The following is a 21930-nucleotide window of genomic DNA, read 5'->3' as shown; positions in this document are numbered from 1 at the left end:
TACTGTCCTTTGAGAATGCCGATACACAATACAAAAGAGAATAACAGCTTGTCTTTTTCAAACAGTGACCGGCAGACATTGTTGTAAATGCTGTTTGTAAAATGTTCGTTCAAGTTGAAGATCCTCTCCGATAGATCATCAGATTTCTCACTGTTGATAATGGACTGGACAGGAAAGAAACAAATAATGATATGATGGTGATGAAGTAATAATAATAACCTTAAATATACATCTACTCTCTTCCTCTGAATTTTATGTATTGCTATCAAATTACTATCAAACGTCACTTCCCTCATAATGACGCATGGTAACTTAGTAACTGGCTCTAAACTATCTGAACAATGGCGGACGCCCTTATGAAATATTTCTCCGAAGAGCATGAAAGCATATCCAGAGGAAAAAAAAAATATTATAAATCTGATCATGTTTTGACTTTTGCACATTCTGATCACAAGACATATGAAAAGTTCTAGTCAGCATGAAGAATAAAAAGTACCGATTTTCTTTGTTTAGAACCATGATGGCCACCATTGCTGGGCGACGTGACATCAGACTATTGAATCCAATTACACTACTGTATAACTTTTATTATTATTAAACGCTGTATTCTGTTATTGGCCAAAAAGATTTTCATCCTGAAACGTTCATCGTTGTGTATTTGACTCGTTTTGAAGCATTTACATTCCTTTTATAATTCCTCAATAATTACAGGTACCACAATTCATCATTTACCTGGAGGTATAAGTTGATAAACCAGGTGAGTGAGTACTGGTACATAGGCTCAATGTTTGCCAAATCAGAGATGCAGAAGAACAAGATGGACGAGTGGATGGCCACAGGTTTGTATCCATTTCTTGTCTCATCGATTTCCTGTTCTGTTGCCATGGCAATTTCTTGTTTGGCGGAGATTTCCTCTGATAGGACTTTTGAGGACGATAGGATCTTAATGGCCGTTTCATCCTCGAGGATATTGCCCTGTGATATGAAATAATAATAATAATAATAATAATAATAATAATAATAATAATAATAATAATAATAATATAATAATAATAATAATAATAATAATAATAATAATAATAATAATAATAATAATAATAATAATAATAATAATAATAATAATAATAATATAATAATAATAATAATAATAATAATAATAATTAATAATAATAATAATAATAATAATAATAATAATAATAATAATAATAATAATAATAATAATAATAATAATAATAATAATAATAATAATAATAATAATAATAATAATAATAATAAATAATAATAATAATAATAATAATAATAATAATAATAATAATAATAAATAATAATAATAATAATAATAATAATAATAATAATAATAATAATAATAATAGTAATAATAAAATAATAAAAATAATAACAATAATAATGATAATGATAATAATAATAATAATAATAATAATAATAATAATAATAATAATAATAATAATAATAATAATAATAATAATAATAATAATAATAATAATAATAATAATATATTAATAATAAAACTAATAGGATAATAAATAGATCTAGTGCAGTGAAGGTACACCATTCACCACATGAGTGGACATAAATACACAAAACTATAAACCTCGCCCTTCCCCATCACACCTTTTAATTTATTTTGAAACAGTAAATTTAAAACAAATAAACAAGAAATCAATGAGAGGCACGCCAGCTTTGAACAGACATTTAACTGTGTCATCATATTTTCATTCACAACAAGTAATTCGTCGAGATTATTTAAAGTATTTTTCTATACATGATATCCTGTTAAATCCTAATTAATATTTAGGGCATAAAGCCAAATGAACTTGGTACATAGAAAAATATATAAAGTGTCACTATTGGTTATTGGTTGTATATTTTTTACATTTTTGTGCATTTGCATATATATATATATACATATGTATATATACATTGTCGCCATAGATTCTCTACTTTGTGTTTATACAGTTTCATGCATGCCACGTCTGTAAACGAATTTCCATTTTTTTGGATGAATAAAGTATATATTATTATTATTATTATTATTATTATTATTATTATTATTATTATTATTATTATTATCATTATTATTATTATTATTATTATTATTATTATTATTATTATTATTATTATTATTATTATTATTATTATTATTATTATTATTATTACATTTGCATATTAGCATGACGTACCTCAGATGAAGACAAGACTTCTAAAATCTTGTCCTCAATTTCTTTGAGTTGTTTCTTGTTAGCAGCGCTCTCCAAAATCAGCTGGTTCTTTTTCTCCTCCAGCTCTGGTTTTTCTTTGGCAGCCACGATGCCCAGCAGCTGGTCCTCCAGTCCTTGGGGTGTGATCATGAAATTGAGTAGACACACTTTGACAGAAACCTCGGGCAGATAGTGGGGATTCCTAAGCACAGTGGTCACGTACATCTGGACATGGAAAAATAGAACCAATTATGGAACAACATCAAACGGAATTTGTGTTTTCTAACGATTTATGAACCCTTTTGAGCCTTTTTGATTGAGCTTTCTTTTAATATAGTGCAATATCCACTTCTTAATTACTTAGGCCGCCCCTTGGGGTGCCCAACATGAGCCACAAGTCTTCGCCATTCTGTCCTGTCCACTAAACATGCTCAAAGCGCTTTACAAGGGGCCCCTGGCCAATCGCTATACTTAAAATTTAGGATGGGACATAACGCCAGTTAGGCGATATTACAATTTTTCGGACAAAGACAACGCTGTTATCGGCCAAATACTCATTTTACCCGAGTACGATGAGAGAATGTGTGTAAAGAGCCTCTTCCAAGGACTCAACTATGAGCCGAGCGAGGCTCGAACCCAGTATCTTCTGATCCAAAAGCGAGTGTCATACCATTAGACCACATAACCCGTGTTATGTAAAAAAGACCACACAACCTTGTTATGGAAAAACGTGGAAAAGACAACCCAGTAGAGAGAACAATGGTGTGCTGTGGTTGATGATAGCTATGATGCTCCATGAAGATAAAAGTAAGTAAATATAATAAAATGAAATAAAAATATAAAGAATGATTTTAAAAAAAAAAAAAAATGAAATCTCAACAATTTGCTCACGACAAACATGGCTACATTTACTTCCTCACACCATTTGTCATTTATTACACCTTGGTGCAAGGTCATTGGAGGATCAGATCAGAATCTCATTATGTGAAAAAGCCCAGCAGTGTTGGTCAGAAATGGGATTGTTGAAAATAACGGTAAAAACTCTGGCCTATCATTTAACAATTCAGTGCAGTTATGTGGTCTAGGGGTATGACACTCGCTTTTGGATCAGAAGGTCCTGGGTTCAAGCCTCACGCTCGTCGCATAGTTGAGTCCTTGGAAAAGGCTCTTTACTCACATTCTCTCACCAGACTCAGGTGTAAAATGAGTACCTGGCCATTAACAGCGTTGTTTTTGTCCGAAAAATTGTAATATCGCCTAACAGGCGTCATGTCCCGTCTTACATGTTAAATGTTTCTGTTGACCAGGGACCCCTTGTAAAGCGCTTTGAGCACATTTAGTGGAAATTGCACTATATAAAGCTCAATTAAAAAAAAAAAAATTTTTACATTATTTCCTTGCTAGGGCACTTTAAACACATTGTTCAACTCAATTCAGAGGTAAATGGGTAGCTGGCTATAGGCAGTGAAAGATAATAAAATAGTTTTTATTCAAAACTGTGCCAGTGGATATTTACTCAAAGAAATAGAAATTTTGTTCCGTATGGCCTGATAACGAGATAAATGAAAGCAGTTCGAGGGGATTGTGTTTTGTGAAATTGTGAAAATGATGTACATAAATATATATGCATTTAATTGTTCAGATATATATGTCAATTTTATATCTTTATTTTTTTCCCATTTATTTATGGTGTACCTTAAAATCTGAAGAGTATTCAATGACGTTGTCTCCAAGCCTGATGTAGTCAACACCCTGTTGTCGGAAGGTGAGTTTCTGTAGGACAGGCTCCAGGATGGGGTCAAGCTCCTCTCCCACATTCTCTAAGAGGAGAGGACTACCAAACTGAATGCAGTTCTCCAGTGTCCTGATATAATTGGCGTCGGACAGTTTGATGATGCTCAGCTTGTTCTGTTTTTCCATGTTTTTGATCCATTTGTTGGCTTGACCTGTGAATAGAATTCAATTAACTCTCTCATTTTCAGGATTTTCCCCAAAACTTCACACCCAACGAACACAAAAATAGATTTGTTATCACTCAAACACAATAGCAGTAAGTACTTGCCATACATAATTTCTTTACCAAAACATGCTCTACAACACACTGTCCATTTTCTTTAAATATTATGATGTACATAAGAAATTTGAATAAGAAAAATGTTGGTTGTATCGTAACGAATGTGACGATTTTCCTATAGTTGGTAAGGAGAGGGTTAAAGGGAATATATGAAATAAAAATTTCAGTACAATCAATTCTCTTCCAAATACTACTAAAATTCAGCTTGCTATGTTCCATTCTTTTGACCACATTTGAAATTAAAAACCTTTCTGTATCCCCCTTGTTAATGCAGGTTTGATCAATATTCTAATCACTCACATTTCTATTGCTCTTTCTTATTTTTACGCCATGCTATAATCTATTTGGGCATCTCAGTTGGTAGAGAAATTGACTAACAAGGAAACAGATTAGTTTCGAATTCGACTGGGGTCCAGCTTTATCTCTTTGAGTAATTAGTGGGTAGCTGACTCTGTTAGTTTTGGCGTAAAATACACCACGATAGACTCCCTATCCAAAGTGAGCAATTATTAATGTCTAATGCTACAGAAGAGTGTTGAGGGTATCATGGACAGACAGGTGTACGATCGAGGAAGTGTTGGAGAAGGTGAGAAAGAGAAAAATACTGATCAATAACATCAGAAAGAGGCAGTTACGGTTTCTGGGACATGTGTGGAGAAGAGACGGCATAGAAAAGTTGGTAACATCTGGGATGATCAAAGGAAAGAGAGCTAGAGGAAGACAAAGAATGACTTATCTAAATAGCCTAAGAATGGCCAAATGTGACTTAAAAAGCAACACAGATTTCATGCGCACCGCAGAGGATCGTGATTCGTGGAGACAGCTGACCGGCAACGTACTCAAGAGTACAAGCCACGATGAGAAAAAAAAAGAGAGAGAGAGAATGCTACAGAGGTTCTTAATTTGGTTGGTTTTGTAAGTCATTTCAGAAGTAGGGATAAAATCTGACCTCATGGGCCTCGAAACTCTGAAGAACTACTGAACAATAGAATTATTCCTCTATCAAAAAAACAACAAACCTAGCATAAATATTGAGAGAAAATTGGTATGTTTAATATCAAATCACATATTTATATGTAAAAACTTATGTAACTTACAGTGATGAACAGTATATTTAATGAAATACCAAAAGAAAGTAAGAAAATATCAGAAAAAGAAAGCACCTGAAATCTTTGTATTGCCATGCTAGGGTGGTTTTGAGATGATTGTTTTAAAAAAAAATTAAGGTCTCTGCTGTATTAGGCAATCTCAAACACACTTCTCATTTGTTACAGTGAATGGCATAGTCAGTCGGATGGTGAAAAGGTTTGAATTAAGTTTTTGACAAGTTTAGTTAGAAGGTCAATATTTTAAAAAATCAAAAATGAGTTCTTGTCATAGATGATTAAATCAAACCAATTTTGTACATATTCGGGAAATATCAAAGCTTAATTTCACTTCTAAATTTTTTTTATTGCTAGCTAAGTTGAAAAAGTATGAAATTTGAGAAAAGTTGCTGGATACTTTTCCCATACATATGACCATAACTTCATGAAAAATCACCCGTTTTACTTCAAATAAAGATTAAAATGCTCTGGTGAGCATATTCTTTCAGAAAATGAAAAAAAAATGCAAATCCAAAATTCTCACCTTCCGACTGATTATGTCATGCACTGATACATATTATGGCAGTTTTGGGACACATTAGTTACTGTATTCTGTAAAATCAACTTTCATTAAACCCAAATTAAATTTGAAGTCTCACCTTGTGGATCAATCATGAGAGGCCATCTTCTGGATTTGGACACGATAATTCCGTTATCAACGCTGAAAGCATCTACGGGTAGACCAGCAATGTTCCATGCTCGAATCTTTACTGGTTCTCCAAGTGTTGAGCTTAGAGAGAAGACCTTTGAACATGGAATCTGTCGCTTAACACACTGTTCATGCCACTCTTTGGTCATTGACTGTTGGATGGTTATTAAATATAAGAAAAGTAACCATGAAAAACAAGAAACATAAAACTTGATATATCTCTTGATAAGCTTTTTATTTTCAATATAACTGTAACTCAAAATATAAAATTAACATTTTAAAATATAGAAAATTTAACATTTTCTATTTTTTTCTGCATTGTTAACATAACTAAAATTGAATGAGAACAAAATCAAAGTCTATATCTTGTTTAAACAAGCCAAGCTTGTATACAATACAGGTTGAAATATATGAAAAGAAAACTTAGGCAGAGGCTGTCGTGCTCAAGCCTATTTTTGAATTAAATCATTCGTTTAATGATAAGAAAATATACTTAATTTTGCTTGACGTGTAACTTCACCTGAAAGGATTTGCGTTATACAGTGCCAAATAAAGCAGAAAGAAGAAAAACACAAGAAGGAAAATCATCCTAAACAATCAGCCTTCATTAGATAGGGATCAAATCTTAGACCTGATTATTGGTCAGACGTGCAACCATTTCAACATTTCAAGATGCAACCATTTCAACATTTCAAGATGCAACCATTTCAACATTTCAAGATGCAACCATTTCAACATTTCAAGATTCAACCATTTCAACATTTCAAGATGCAACCACTTCAAGATGCACCCATTTCAAGATGCAACCATTTCACCATTTCAAGATGCAACCATTTCAAATATTCAAGATGCAACCATTTCAAGATTCAACCATTGAAAGATTCAACCATTTCAACATTTCAAGATTCAACCATTTCAAATATTCAAGATGCAACCATTTCAAGATGCAACCATTTCAAGATGCAACCATTTCAATATTTCAAGATGCAACCATTTCAACATTTCAAGATTCAACCATTTCAAATATTCAAGATGCAACCATTTCAAGATGCAACAATTTCAAGATGCAACCATTTCAACATTTCAAGATGCAACCATTTCAAGATGCATTTCAAGATGCAACCAATTCAACATTTCAAGATGCAACCATTTCAACATTTCAAGATGCAACCATTTCAACATTTCAAGATGCAACCATTTCAAGATGCAATCATTTCGCGATGCAACCATTTCAAGATGCAACTATTTCAACATTTCAAGATGCAACCATTTCAACATTTCAAGATGCAACCATTTCAAGATGCAATCATTTCACGATGCAACCATTTCAAGATGCAACTATTTCAACATTTCAAGATGCAACTATTTCAACATTTCAAGATGCAATCATTTCACGATGCAACCATTTCAAGATGCAACTATTTCAACATTTCAAGATGCAACCATTTCAACATTTCAAGATGCAACCATTTCAAGATGCAACCATTTCAAGATCCAACTACTTGTGGATAAGACATGTCAAATACTTCTCTGTTGTCTATCTGGATTTTTTAGTGATTTATTATTTTTATTATTGTCTTGTTATCGACTAAAGACAAGTTTTGAGCCCGAAATGTTCTGTGTTTGGCATTTTGTTATTTTTTCAAAGCTGTTTGTTATATTCATTTTTATTCATTACTCTGTACAGTCCACAGCATCTTACAGCTTAATGTTACTCTAACCATTTCATCTCACTGGTTACCCAATTGGGTATTTTAATGCTTTTTTAATGACTACAATGCTCACAATTCGGAAATAGAAGTTGAATGAATCTTAAATAAATATATTTTCTGCTCGAAAATAGCCAATTACAATTTAACTCTCTCCTTACGGATCATTTTCAGGAAAAATTGATTTTTTAACCCTCAAACTGAAGAGATACAAGTTCCTGTTTATATAAAATTTTTGTGTAGCATAACGAGCTTTACGAAACAAAGATTTTTCAAAAAATATTGTGATGTACACACGTTTTCTGATTAACAAAAATGATTATTCTATCGTAATAAATGTGACGATTTTCCAGTAGTTGGTAAAAGGAGGGTTAGGAAAAACTGCATGGAGAATTTTCACAGCTTTTGGGGGGGGGGGGGGGGGGGATTTAATACAAAATTTCTCACCTGTCTGAAGTCTACAGTGAAGGCACCATGATAAGCAACGACGCCAGATGACAACAGCACGTCACCAGTGATATTGATATACTGTTCTCCGAGCAGACGGGCTGCTTCTGTCCAACGGTCCTTCTCACCGCCGAGACCACCGATCAGTTTCTCGGCCCTGTCCAGTTTCTTGGAGCAAAGGTCTATGTTTGCCTCCAGGTCTTTCTTCTTCTGGGTCATGACCTCGAATTCGTCATTCAAAGCTTGTAGCTTGTCTGTTACCTGTGGTTGGAATGGGGGAAATACATGAGAGAATTAATAATTTAAATTTGTTTTTTTTTGTTGGTTGTTTTTAAAAGTTTTTATAATTTTTTTTTGTTTGTTTGATTTCTTAATGTTTTTGGTGTTTTTGTTCTTTTTGGTGTGTGTGTGAGTGTGTGCGTGTGTGTGTGTGGGGGGGGGGGATTGTGTAAGGACAGCCCAGAATTAGCCCCAAAATGCTTTATGATAAATATATATGTGTATATTGTTGTTCCAAAGGAAATGACAGTATTTATGTAATGATTAAATTTAAACACAGAACCGCCCAAAGCTTCGTAATGTAACGGTATTCAAAACAAATGATTAAAACAGCTAAAAAAGGTGGAGAAAGGAAGAAAATGAAATATTCCTTGTTATGATCATTTTCTATTCGTATTATTACGGTATGCTTCCTCATTTTCATAAATAACTTGAGCAAAAATCTATCAAATGAAACAAATCTGAAACTATTTGCAGACAATGTCTATTATTCCGAGTAATAGAAGATCATAACGATGCAAATGTATTGCAGTCAGATTTAGACTCACTGATACAGTGGTCAAACACATGACGTATGAATTTCCATCCTGAAAAATGCTCTGTGGTGTCAATCCCCACCAAGAAAAGCACATTGAGTTTTGACTACAATATGTTAAGCCAACCACTTAAACATGTAACTAGTATAGCGTATTGTTGGAGTCCACTTAAATATCATCCTGCAGTGGGAATATCATATTTGTCATATTATCACTAAGGTATATCAAAACATTAAATTTCATCAAGAGAAATCTTCATCAATGTCCTGAAAAGACAAAGGCACAGGCATATATTCAACTTGTGAGAGCTATTTTGGAGCATGCTTGTACTGCAAGGGATTCCTGCAAGATCAAGGACATAAAAACCATTTAAAACATTCAGAGGGCAGCTGCATGATTTGCCACAAATTGCAGCAAAACAGAACCGGGGTGTGTGACAGCAGCAGCTCTTGACACACTAAGATGGTCAACACTCTAGTCTCGTAGAGAAAACGTGCGCATAAATCTACTTCACAAAACAGTCTACAGCAAACACTCCGCTATAAAAAGTCCAATCTATCTTAACAATGAGGAAGACAAGGGGCCCCAATACAGTTCCCAGCGGCACTTTAAATTCAATTCTCAATGCCTTGTTTTCACCCTTGTATGATACAATATTGAAGCCGTCAATCACTTTTTTTAAAGGATGTAAAGAATATACAATTAAAAAAAACAAACAAAAAAACACACACACACAACGTATCATCACTTACAGCTTGCAACTGTGCTCGTTTCTCATTCAATTTAGTCATCTGTACAGCCAGCTCTCCCTCAGCCTGGGCCAATTTGGCCTTCTTTGGGGCCACTACTTTGGCCACCCGATCGTAAACGTCCATAGCACGAACCCATCGACACAGACCTTCACAGGCCGTGGAGGCGTTTTTGATTAAGTTAGGATCAAACTCAGGGTTTGCCACATACCTGAAAGGGAGAAATAGCGATATTTCATTTCAATAGAACCAGATTGTTGTTAATTTCATCTATGCTCTTTTACTATTATTGGTAATCTGGATGATATGATATCGACAGATAAAATGTCTTGTTAAATCCTTTTCTTTTTTTCTTTTTTAAAATCGAATGGGAAAATATTATAAGCTCTTTAATCTTTTTTGTTTTGTAAAATGAACTTGTTACACAATTTAAATTGTACAATGGGACACCATCTTAAAATTATTAGATGGTATCAAGGTCAAAGCATAGCATTCGAAGCTTTATTTGAAGACCATAAATGTTAATGTCTCAATGATAATTTATTCATTTATTTATTCATAAATGTATTAGTTTATTTACTTATTTAACAGCGTTGTCTCTGTCGGAAAAAAATGTATTATTGCCTCTCAGCATCATGTCTCGTTTTTTATGTTACGTGTTGCTGTTGGTCAGGGACCCTTTGTAAAGCAGCTTGAGCACGTTTAGTGGATATTGCACTATATAAAAGCTCAACATTTATTTATTGCTAGAAATCAATCTGTCATCCCCCCCCCCCCCAAAAGATTACTTTTAAAATTTAGCTTAGACTTCTGATGATGACTTCTGACTTGATGACCTATAAAAATAAAGACAACACGTCACCTTAATTCATTTTTGCCACATGGTGTTCGAATTTTTACCGCGCAACTGTGATTTAAATTAAATACTATTTCCTAAATATAAACACAAAAGTTCGGACTACAGGCCAGAGGTATGGCCTATCTCAATTTATCAAATTAATATATATATAAAGTGTCACTATTGGTTCTTGGTTTTATATTTTAAAAATTTTTGTGCATTTGCATATATATATATATATATATATATATATATATATATATATATATATATATATATATATATATATATATATATATATAATATATATATATATATGTATGTATACATTGTTGCCATAGATTCTCAACTTTGTGTTTATACATTTTTATGCATGCCACGTCTGTAAACGAATTTCCATTTTTTGGATGAATAAAGTATATATGTGACCCTTCGCCCCAAAACGGTATTAAGTCGGGATGGTTTAGCTGTTGAAAATTGAATTTATAGCAAGAAAAATCAGACGTGTTGAGTTTGTATGTTTTATTGAGGAGAATGGATACCATATTTTAGGGTGTTAATGCCAACGATTTATATTTTTGACCAGTTTAACATTTAATTCGGCTTTTAAGCAGTTGGTTCGTTTCGACATAATACCATTTCGAGACGATGGGTCACATATTATTATTATTATTATTATTATTATTATTATTATTATTATTATTATTATTATTATTATTATTATTATTATTATTATTATTACTATTATCATTATTATTATTATTATTATTATTATTATTATTATTATTATTATTATTATTATATTACTATTATCATTATTATTATTATTTATTATTATTATTATTATTATTATTATTATTATTATTATTATTATTATTACTTTATTATTATTATTATTATTATTATTATTATTATTATTATTATTATTATTATTATTATTATTATTTATTATTATTATTACTATTATCATTAATATTATTAATGCACTCCTTAAAGACATGCTCAGGAAAGTATCTCACTTTTCCCTGATCCTCTTGATAACAGTAGCAGGAATGTTGTCCTTGTCGTACGTCTTGAGTCTTTCCAGGAACTTCAAGTCTCCCAGGAGTTTCATGGAGGGGCCCCAGAAGTCTTCTATCATCTTTCCACTACCCGATGGATCAGGCTTACGTTCTGACTTGATGTTCAACATGACACATACAGACTCCATGACCAGCTTGACTGCTGATGGTGGGTTCTAGTAGGGTAAATAAAAAGATATATAAGAAGATAATATGACTTGAAATACAGATTATTTGATAAACGATTTAATTAATAAAATAACAACTATATGAATATAGATTTGTCAATTTAAAAAACATGTCCAGTCCTAAATGTTAAATGTTGCTGTTGACCAGGGACCCCTTGTAAAGCGCTTTGAGCACGTTTAGTGGATATGTGACTTGAAATACAGATTATTTGATTAACTATTTAATCAATAAAATAACCATTTGATGAATATAGATTTGTCAAGTTAAAAAAACATGTCCCGTCCTACATGTTAAATGTTGATGTTGACCAGGGGTCCCTTGTCAAGCGCTTTGAGCACATTTAGTGGATATTGCGCTATATAAAGCTCAATTTTATTATTATCATATGGATGAATTCAATAACATAATATGACTTGAAATACTGATTATTTGATTAACTATTTAATCAATAAAATAACAAATATATGAATATAGATTTGTCAAGTTAAAAAAACAGTTCTTTGTCTCGTGAATGACAACATTATTTCTTCCCAATTCTTCATGTTCAAGAGATACTAATTCAATACTTTAAACATTTTAAAACACATTCAGTTAAAAGATGAGTTTGTGTTTAAACAAATATTCTTTTCTCCTCTCCCCCTTTATAAATTAACCACTAATTCTATCGAGTATTACAGTCAATATACTTTTATTTTAAAATGATAGCAACATTTTATTATGCATTGTTATACGTATCAATCTTGATCAGTAATTTAATACTGTAGTTTTAGATAAACAAGTAATAGCATTTCCTTTTGGAAACTGATAAACAGAGATTTTAAAGGAATAAATTGTCATCACATGTGATCCATCGGGAAACTTGGATTCTTGACTTTGAATTTACATGAGACTTTGTTTGTTAGTTTGTTTTATGGAAGATTATGAATACAGTTTTATGAAGTACAAATCTAATAATTTTATATATCTGATAATCTAAATATAACCCTCTACTTACCAACAAGAAAAAAACCGTTTCATTCGTTACTATATATTCTGCATCATTAAAAAAAAAAAATTATTGAGACTGTCTTTGTGTTGTAATGATTGCTTTGCTGAGTGAAATTTTACACAATGCGTGCCTAATTCTCTTAGAATTGAGAAGAATAATCTATTTGTATTATTTGGATAGAAATCTTCTTGACAAACCATGAAAATGGATGGTAAGCAGAGAGTTAAAACTCAATTTTTTTGTTTTTGTTTTGTTTTGTTTTGTTTGTTTTTTTTTTTTGTTTTTTTTTTTTGAATGACTACGATGTTAATAGTGTGCATCTGTGTGAGTGTGTCTATGTCAATATTGTATTGTTATAAATGTGTAACCAAATGACAAATTGCCACTTTTTTTTAGGACAATAAAGATTTATTATTATTATTATTATTATTATTATTATTATTATTATTATTATTATTATTATTATTATTATTATTATTATTATTATTATTATTATTATTATTATCATTATTATTATTATTATTATTATTATTATTATTATTATTATTATTATTATTATATTATTATTTTTATTATTATTATTATTATATTATTATTATTATTATTATTATTATATTATTATTATTATTATTATTATTATTATTATTATTATTATTATATTATTATTATTATTATTATTATTATTATTATTATTATTATTATTATTATTATTATTATTATTATTATTATTATTATTATTATTATTATTATCCCGAGGAATACCAGATCAAGACAGGGATTCACAAATTCCGATCTTGAAGACAAGTCTATCTTGTTACTGCAATTATCATATTTTTTAAAACTTGTAAGTTTAAGAGCTGCTTAAAAAGTCATGATTATGAATGTAACATTCTGACGTCATACCTTCATGGCTTTGACCATGGATATGTCAGCAGGTTTCAGGGTGTTCAAAGCGTTCAGGGCGGCCTCAAGAGCGGGGATGGCCTCGGCAAGGTCACCCTCACACTCGTCTTTGATAGCCTGGGCAGCTGCTGCAGCTTCATTAGCTACAGCCTCGTCTGCAGCCACGACCTGGGGAAAAGTTGACATGAGTAATCGTCATCACCATTGAAAATACTAGCAAAAAGTCAATATGGACAAGCTAAGACATTTTATGAGGCTGTTGCATATTTTTCAATCTTTTCATTGCTTACACACCTGGAGCAAAATACATGATTAAATTTACAAGCACTTTATTCATTACATTGAGTTTGTTTTATTTTTCACATTTCTTTTTTTTTATTATTTGTATCATTAATGGACAGTCTGTTCCCAAAACGTTCATTCTTGTAAAGTTATATTTTTGACCTTTTCTACTTTTACCTCTTGAAGTATTTTTTTATGATCCAAGGCTTTGACCCCATCCTTACCACCCAAAGTAAAATCGTCACGTTCGTTACGATGCAGCCAACATTTTTCTCATTCTGATTTCTTTTGTACATCTTAATATTTGAACAATAATGTTTGCTATAGTTAAAGTATATTAACACTATGTTGAAGAGTTCGTTTAGCATAAAGAAATAATATGTATAGCCAGAACTAACAGCTTTTGTGTTTGAGTGAAATAAATCTATTTTTGTATAGGTTGGGCGTGAAGTTTTGGGAAAATCTGGAAAATGGCTGGTAAGGAGAGAGTTAAGCAGAAATTCTGATATCCGTTGTAATAAACTTTATTACACCTAGAATAATTGCCCCACTTAATACACATCTCTTGCATAAATAGAGTTCTTCTCTTTGAATTATGTACGTCAAAAAGGACAATTTCAGCCCAATACCCCAAGATAACCGACAGTTTGTAAATACACAGACATGTCTTACTGCAATCCATGTCATGAGCATTATTTTCTGACCACATTGCCCAGCCAAAAGAGTTTGGGTGGCTGGGTCATAAATAAGATTCGATGACAAGGGCCTTGCAAGTTGTAACCTATTGTTACTGTTACTCTTCCATTTCCTTCTATGCAATCTTGTAACGCTCAAGGACCTGCTTTCCTTTAACATAGTTTACAAATGCATGACATCATAACGTGTCATATATTGTTATACAGGATTTTTTTCTTATCATTATCATATATTTTCCAATTGAATTATATAATATTTTTATATTATCAGTAATACACGTATAAAAAATTCATTTATATAACTATTACATTTCTCTATGCTAAAAAGAGTGCATTTATATATATCATATTCAAATAACGCTAAAGATATACATTCATATTAATATCATGTTTATATAATGCCAACCGCTTTTTATTTATGCGGCTATGTGGTCTAGTGTGGTATGACACTCGCTTTCGGATCGGAAGGTCCTGGGTTCGAGCCTCGCGCTCGGCGCATAGTTGAGTCCCTGGAGAAGCCTCTTTACTCACATTCTCTCACCGTACTCAGGTGTAAAATGAGTACCTGACTGTTAACAGAGTTGTCTTTGTCCGAAAATTGTAATATCGCCTAACAGGCGTCATGTCCCGTCCTACATGTTAAATGTTGCTGTTGACCAGGGAACCTTTGTAAAGCGCTTTGAGCACATTAAGTGGATATTGCGCTATATAAAGCTCAATTTAAAGCTCAATATAAATTTATCACCATGCTTTGTATTACTTACACCTTATATTGACATTAAAAACTGTCCCATGTTAAAACAACAATTCAATTTTTTTCAAAATTCCTCTCTCACCTCTTTCTTGGCCTCGACTTCAACTGTATCCTGTTCAATTTTAATCATAAGAGCCTCTGTCTCTGCCGAGGTCTTGATCAATTCAGGCTGCAGATCCTGCAATTCTTGCTGCATGACAGAGACCTGCGAGGCTGCAAATTCCAGTTTCTCTAGACCAACTATATATCTGTTTTTCATAGTCATAAGCTCGTCTCGCTTGACGTTTAGCAGGGATTTGAAGGTGAGTATGAGCTCAAGGTACGAGGTAGGAGTGACGTAATTCTTACGTCTCAGCATCTCGTAGTACCTGGGAAGAGTGATGACAAAATATCAGCCTGGATGCTAATAATATATGATCTAATCAAGAATTATAGTTTTGTAATATTTTCTGCTTTTAATGTTATGAGGTAATGATAATGATTATAGTAATTATTGCATTCAATATTTGTGACACATTCAATAAGTCAATACTTAGTAAAATTAATATAAAATAAAAAGATGACTAAACATGTAAGCATAAATGAGTGAAAAGTACATTCACCAGCCAGGCGGAGTTGCCGTATCAATAAGGTCGCAGGTTCAAACCCCATCACCGCCGCGAACATTTTTTTATTCTCTATTGTCTTCTGGCACTTTCCTACTCACTCATCTCTTGTTGAAAAGTACATTGAAACACAGACAAATGAAATTGGAGATACTTTTAGAAATACATAAAACTTTGTCACCATTTTGTTTATCATTACATAAGATTTATTGGGATTGGATTTTATTAAATTCAATTCTTTACTAAAATGCCACAAGCAAAAATTACTTTTGTCCAAAATACATAAGTTGAGTTAAATGCTTTACTGCATCATTGTATCCAGTTAATCCAATTTAAAATTGGTATACAAAACACAAATATAATACCTAATTTATACTGAAATTGCATCGATTTAATGGGTAAGGGTTGCATTCATGATGTATCCATTATACATATTAAGAAGTTGTTTTTTGTAAAGTGGCTATAAATAGAACGAAGTTGACGTCAGTCAGGTCTTTGTTATGGTTTTTTGCCACCCGCGTTTATGAGTAATTCTCAAAACCTCTGGGAAAAAGTCTATATAATTGGAAGATGCAAAATTTTTCAGCCTGTCTTACATAATTGATAATCTTAATATGTTTTGGAAGAGACACCAAGGGGTGGTCACACTTTGAAAACACATCCATTGGTGAGTAAAACAAAACTTTGAAAATCAAATTTCCTCAAAATGCTAGTAAAAATTATAATTGTAGAGAAAAAAGCCTAAAAAATTTTGAAAAAAAATTGGACCTAAAATCCATATGGATTTCATCTCCGTGAGTGGAAATTCCAAGCATACTAATTCAAGATTTAGAATCGTGTCATTGTAAAGGCTTGATCGAAGTCTGCTTACTTTTCAGATGTGACTCTCACAGACTCGTGGAAGTGTTTACACATTGTGACAGTCTCCAACTTCATCGTGTCGTCCATCTCAATTTCCTCCAGGAATTTATTGGCTACCATCTCCAAGGCATCTTCTGGCCAAGCCTGAATAAAAGGGATGATAAAGGGAATTATTTAATGTTACACGGGGAAACACAGGGAAACACAGAGAAACACAGGGAAACATTTTTCAAATAGTAAATCAATAAACTTCTATAGAAAAATTGAGCATGCCAGCCTGAATGTACAAAATTTGGGCAAGTAGTTAAAATATATGTCAACAAAGGTGTGGCTCTTTTGTGAGGTCGTTTGCGGACAACATAAAGTTTTTCTACCCTCATAACCAAATCGTAATCCAATAAAAAATTTGAATACTACCAAAACATTTTGATAAAGGTTCCTCAAAAAAAATATTTTAATCTTAAAAAACCAGCAGATTATTTCCTTAAATGTCAAAAACTTGACATTAAACAACCTGATTTGAAGTTTGTCTTGAATCTTAGCCGTAATTCCAATTACCATTATATTTCCGTTTATAATCAGCAGTTGACAGATTGGATAAAGTGTTGTGTAATTGGATTCAATAGTCTGATGTCACGTCGCCCAGCAACGGCGGCCATCGTGGTTCTAAACAAAGAAAATCAGTACTTTTTATTCTTCATGCTGGCTAGAACTTTTCATATATTTTGTGATCAGAATGTGTAAACGTCAAAACATGATCAGATTTATAATGGGTTTTTTCCTCTGGAAACACTTTTATGCTCATCTGAGAAATATTTCATAAGGGCGTCTGCCATTGTTCCGATAGTTTAGAGCCAGTTACTAAGTAACCATGCATCATCATTAGGGAAGTGACGTTACGACTTTTGAAGCATAATTTAGTGCTTACCTGGAACCAGTCAATTGTGCAACAGTTGATGAGAGATGGAAACATCCTGAGACGGTTTCTGAAAGCATCTCCGATGGGAGACATGGCCAGCACAATGTGGAGGTGAGATCTCACTCGATCAATGAAGAAGTTGTACATGGCAAGGGGCGTGGCATCCATACGCTTGCCCTGTGTGGGAGGGGTTCAAAGATAATAAATGATACTTTTATCCGTGAAAAAAAAAGTCAAATTTGACATTTTTTATCTTGCACATTATCTTTCCATCACGATTGTTATGAACTTTAATCATTGATATGTATTTTATTAGTCGAATAACATCATGCACACAACTGAAATCACTAAAAATGACAGCAAAACATTTAGAGATGAGTAGATTGATTTCACAACACTGATATGCAAAGCAGCAAAAGCTTCAAAATCAAACGACCTTGATGGCAAAAAAGTCTGTCATGTCATTTTGTTAGTGTTTTCACCAATGATGAAATGACTTTTTGTGTCACGAGCAAACAAACAATAAATATGAGTGAATAAATTGGAAGGGAATGAAAAAATGGATAAAATAATTAATAAATGAATGACAGAATTAATGAATAAGGATGAATGAGGAGGAAATGTTTCAGCGCCCCAGAGCACCAAGGGTAGAAATCAATGCTAGATAAATAAGTTTTATATTTACATTTACATCACAAATGTATCAATGGTATTGAGTACACCATGATTTATTCTTAAATACCACACAATGAAGTTTCAATTCAGCCTCTTGTAAAGCTGTGAAAATGTCAGAAAAACTATCAATCCTCAACTCGATCATAAATCAGTAAAATGTTAAACTGGATTAACGAAGTCATTAAAAATATCTATTTTTGATTCCTATTTTGGGGATCAAATCGCGTTTAACAGCATTTTTAAAAAAGCAAAACATTTTGAATATACATCAAATGTAGCCAAACCTCTTCTTGTGTCCTCATGCTTATCCCTTTGTCAAATTGAAGATTAGAGAATTTTGCCTGAGCAAAAAGGAAAGAAGAAATCTGCTCACCTCATTTCTTGCCACCGTCTGCATTTTCTCAATTACATCAGCCTTCTCGTCGGGTGGGAAGATGTTTGGTACATCGCCGGTGTTGAGAATCATACTGATGTCCTCCATGAAAGATTCATTCTTGATCTGGTTGTCTGAAAACAGGAATACCGTGTTCTTGCTTTCAACACCAGCTTTAAGGAGCAACTGTGGATGAAATGATAATATGTATTACAAAAACCCTGACAAAAACCATTCTCCATTTAAAGGATATATTCTTTGAGACATCAAAAATAGTAGCAGAATCTATATTATCATTTCTCAAACCTAGTTTAATTAATTTCTAGATAATCTCTCTTTCTCTCCTCCCTCCATCCCTCTCTGTCTCTCTCTGTCTCTCTCTCTCTCTCTCTCTCTCTCTCTCTCTCTCTCTCTCTCTCTCTCTCTCTCTCTCTCTCTCGATAAGTATGTTAAATGAGTACAAAATAAACATTTCAACATAACCCAGCTAGTGGTATGACACTCACTTTCAGATCGGAAGGTCTTGGGTTCGAGCCTCACGCTCGATGCATAGTTGAGTCTTTGGAAAAAGCTCTTTACTCACATTCTCTCACTGTACTCAGGTGTAAAATGAGTACCTGGCCGTTAACAGCATTGTCTTTGTCCGAAAAATTGTAATATCGCCTAACAGGCGTCATGTCCCATCCTACATGTTAAATGTTGCTGTTGACCAGGGACCCCTTGTAAAGCGCTTTGAGCACATTCAGTGGATATTGCGCTATATAAAGCTCTCTTTTTTTAATATATTTTTTTTAATATTCACCTTCTTCAAGTCGTCTCTCCATTCAGGAACTCCATAGTTCTTTGTGATCTCAATCTGAAAGAGCTCATAGTCAGCCATGAACGTAGCCAGTTTGGCAGCACTTTGACGCCCAGAGCCTCCAATACCTGTTGAGAGAAATATGAGGAATTATCGATGTCATGTACAGAAGTTTTATTTCTCAAGCTAAAACCTACTTATTACTCGTAGTACCATCAACCGGTGTTACTTAGGCCATCCGAGGTTACTTAGGTCATTTAGTAGAATAAAAAAGGTTGCTTTTTAAAATGTTAAATTCATGAGCGCTTATTAGATCTATAGGTTTTTAATTATTTAAAAGATAAAAGCTAGATACATGTAATTTGTCTTTTAAAATAAGCAATCTTGTTTTCAGTAAGTGGCCTAAGTTACCCCGGGTGGCCTAAGTAGCCCCAGTTGACAGTACTGTAAACAAGTAATCTTTTATATAAGAAATCATCATTCCACTTTTATGATAATTTGATCTGTTTTAAATAATGGTATTATCCCTCCTTTCTTCATCCTCCACATACAAGTAACCTCTTGTTCATAAAATCGTGGAATATACAAAAAACAAAAGAAAAGTGCAGTGGAACAGGCACTAATATTGGTAATGACGCTCTCACCGGCCAGGTGGAGTTGTCGTATCAGTAAGGTCGCGGGTTCAAACCCCCATCACCGCCACGAAACATTTTTATTCTCTATTGTCTTCTGGCACTTTCCTACTCACTTCATCTCTTGTTGTTAAAAAAAAACAAAAGAAATACTATGAATCAGTGACATGAAATTCTGCCCCTTCTTTCTACCTAAGGTCTATAACACAATGTTTGTTAGCTGTAAATGTTCAAAGTTTGTTCTACAATACCAATTTTGATGGAAGATGTAAACGTTTTAATGGATGTCAAATCTCGATTGTGTATTTGGAAATAGACATTCATCCTGGCATTAACTTTCATCTTTCATGGATGTCAAATCTCGATTGTGTATTTGGAAATAGACATTCATCCTGGCATTAACTTTCAAAATAAATAACTTAGCTATCAATTTGTGATGGGTCACAGGAGACGTGTCCATATATGCAGATCTGACATCAGTACTCACTTACGGGCCTTGTTTAACTCTCTCAACCCTGACACCGACTATATCCGTTGTTTATCCAGTTTATTTTTACCCCATGCCTCTTTATTACATTTTTTCTTAAGACAAATTATAGGCCTAGTACATGATAATGGTAGTTGAATAAAAATATCTATGCACATGCTCATTTTTAATACCGTTTTTTGAAAAGTAGCAAAAATCTCTAGGATTGAGTGAGTTAACACTGTTGTAATGGACAATATTTTGGGTCACTTTTTTTATATTCCCATTACAAAAATGAGCCCATAAGGAATGGGGTGATTGGACCTGCAAATACGTGTAGGTTGGTCACAGGAAAACTATGATAAAGATGCATAACTCTGGACAACCAATATATCATTTTAGAAGCTGAGTTTGTAGCTTACCATTGATTTACTTTTTCCCTAATTAAAGATTATTCAAATTATTTTTTATATCTCACAAAAATGTGATTTTCAATAGGTCTAGTATCTAAAAACTTGAAAAATATCCTTAGTCATGGTTTTCCTATTTGTGGCCAACTGCCTCAAACCGGTATGATGTTGAGGTGACTTCGATTTTTAATGTTGAATTTATAGTCAAAACTTGGAATAAGATTATTTGATAATCAGTATAGTTTTATAAAGTCCAAAAATATTTTTAAAATTCCCATCTCTGATCATTTAACTTTATATTCAATTTTTAAAATATCCGTTTCATCTCGAAATAATAATACCACTTTGAAATGGTGGGTAGCTACATTCATATTGATTATCAAGCAACCAACTTACCGACCAGCAAAGCGTGTCCATTGTCCTGCAAGAGCACACGACTCACACGTGACATGTGCTCGATTGCAAACTTGAACAAAACAAGTTTCATGGGAGCTTTGCTTACAATATTGTATTCCTCTAGGTAGCTGTGAATGAAGGTTGTTGGTGAAAACAAAGAAGTGACACAAAATAAAAATGAAATGCGTGACATCAAAACAAGGGGTAACTATTTAAGTGAAAACAATAACAACACTCCCCCCCCCCCCCCCCCAAAAAAAAAAAAACCAAAAAATTT

General features: G+C 32.7%; 1 protein-coding gene across 1 annotated transcript in view; it reads right to left on the bottom strand.

Annotated features, from left to right (window-relative positions):
* The window catches only part of LOC144973603 (dynein axonemal heavy chain 3-like), a 90625-nt gene that overhangs the window by 21812 nt on the left and 46883 nt on the right, over positions 1 to 21930 (bottom strand). Inside the window, exons 47-61 of the mRNA XM_078916248.1 lie at positions 21654 to 21781; positions 19753 to 19877; positions 18951 to 19136; positions 17912 to 18079; positions 16994 to 17127; positions 15600 to 15885; positions 13787 to 13954; positions 11665 to 11882; positions 9811 to 10018; positions 8244 to 8504; positions 6038 to 6239; positions 3915 to 4165; positions 2202 to 2444; positions 733 to 975; positions 4 to 164 (exon numbers count right to left, since the gene is read on the bottom strand). Of these exons, the coding sequence (XP_078772374.1) occupies positions 4 to 164; positions 733 to 975; positions 2202 to 2444; positions 3915 to 4165; positions 6038 to 6239; positions 8244 to 8504; positions 9811 to 10018; positions 11665 to 11882; positions 13787 to 13954; positions 15600 to 15885; positions 16994 to 17127; positions 17912 to 18079; positions 18951 to 19136; positions 19753 to 19877; positions 21654 to 21781 (2982 nt within the window). The remainder of the gene's footprint in view (positions 1 to 3; positions 165 to 732; positions 976 to 2201; positions 2445 to 3914; positions 4166 to 6037; positions 6240 to 8243; positions 8505 to 9810; positions 10019 to 11664; positions 11883 to 13786; positions 13955 to 15599; positions 15886 to 16993; positions 17128 to 17911; positions 18080 to 18950; positions 19137 to 19752; positions 19878 to 21653; positions 21782 to 21930) is intronic.

Source organism: Berghia stephanieae, chromosome 5 (genome assembly GCF_034508935.2).
Source record: "Berghia stephanieae isolate SIO BIC M18660-M18661 chromosome 5, UCSD_Bste_1.3, whole genome shotgun sequence".
NCBI lineage: Eukaryota > Metazoa > Mollusca > Gastropoda > Nudibranchia > Aeolidiidae > Berghia > Berghia stephanieae.
Note: the sequence above shows the minus strand (reverse complement) of the source record. Positions and strands in the feature narration are given on the sequence as shown.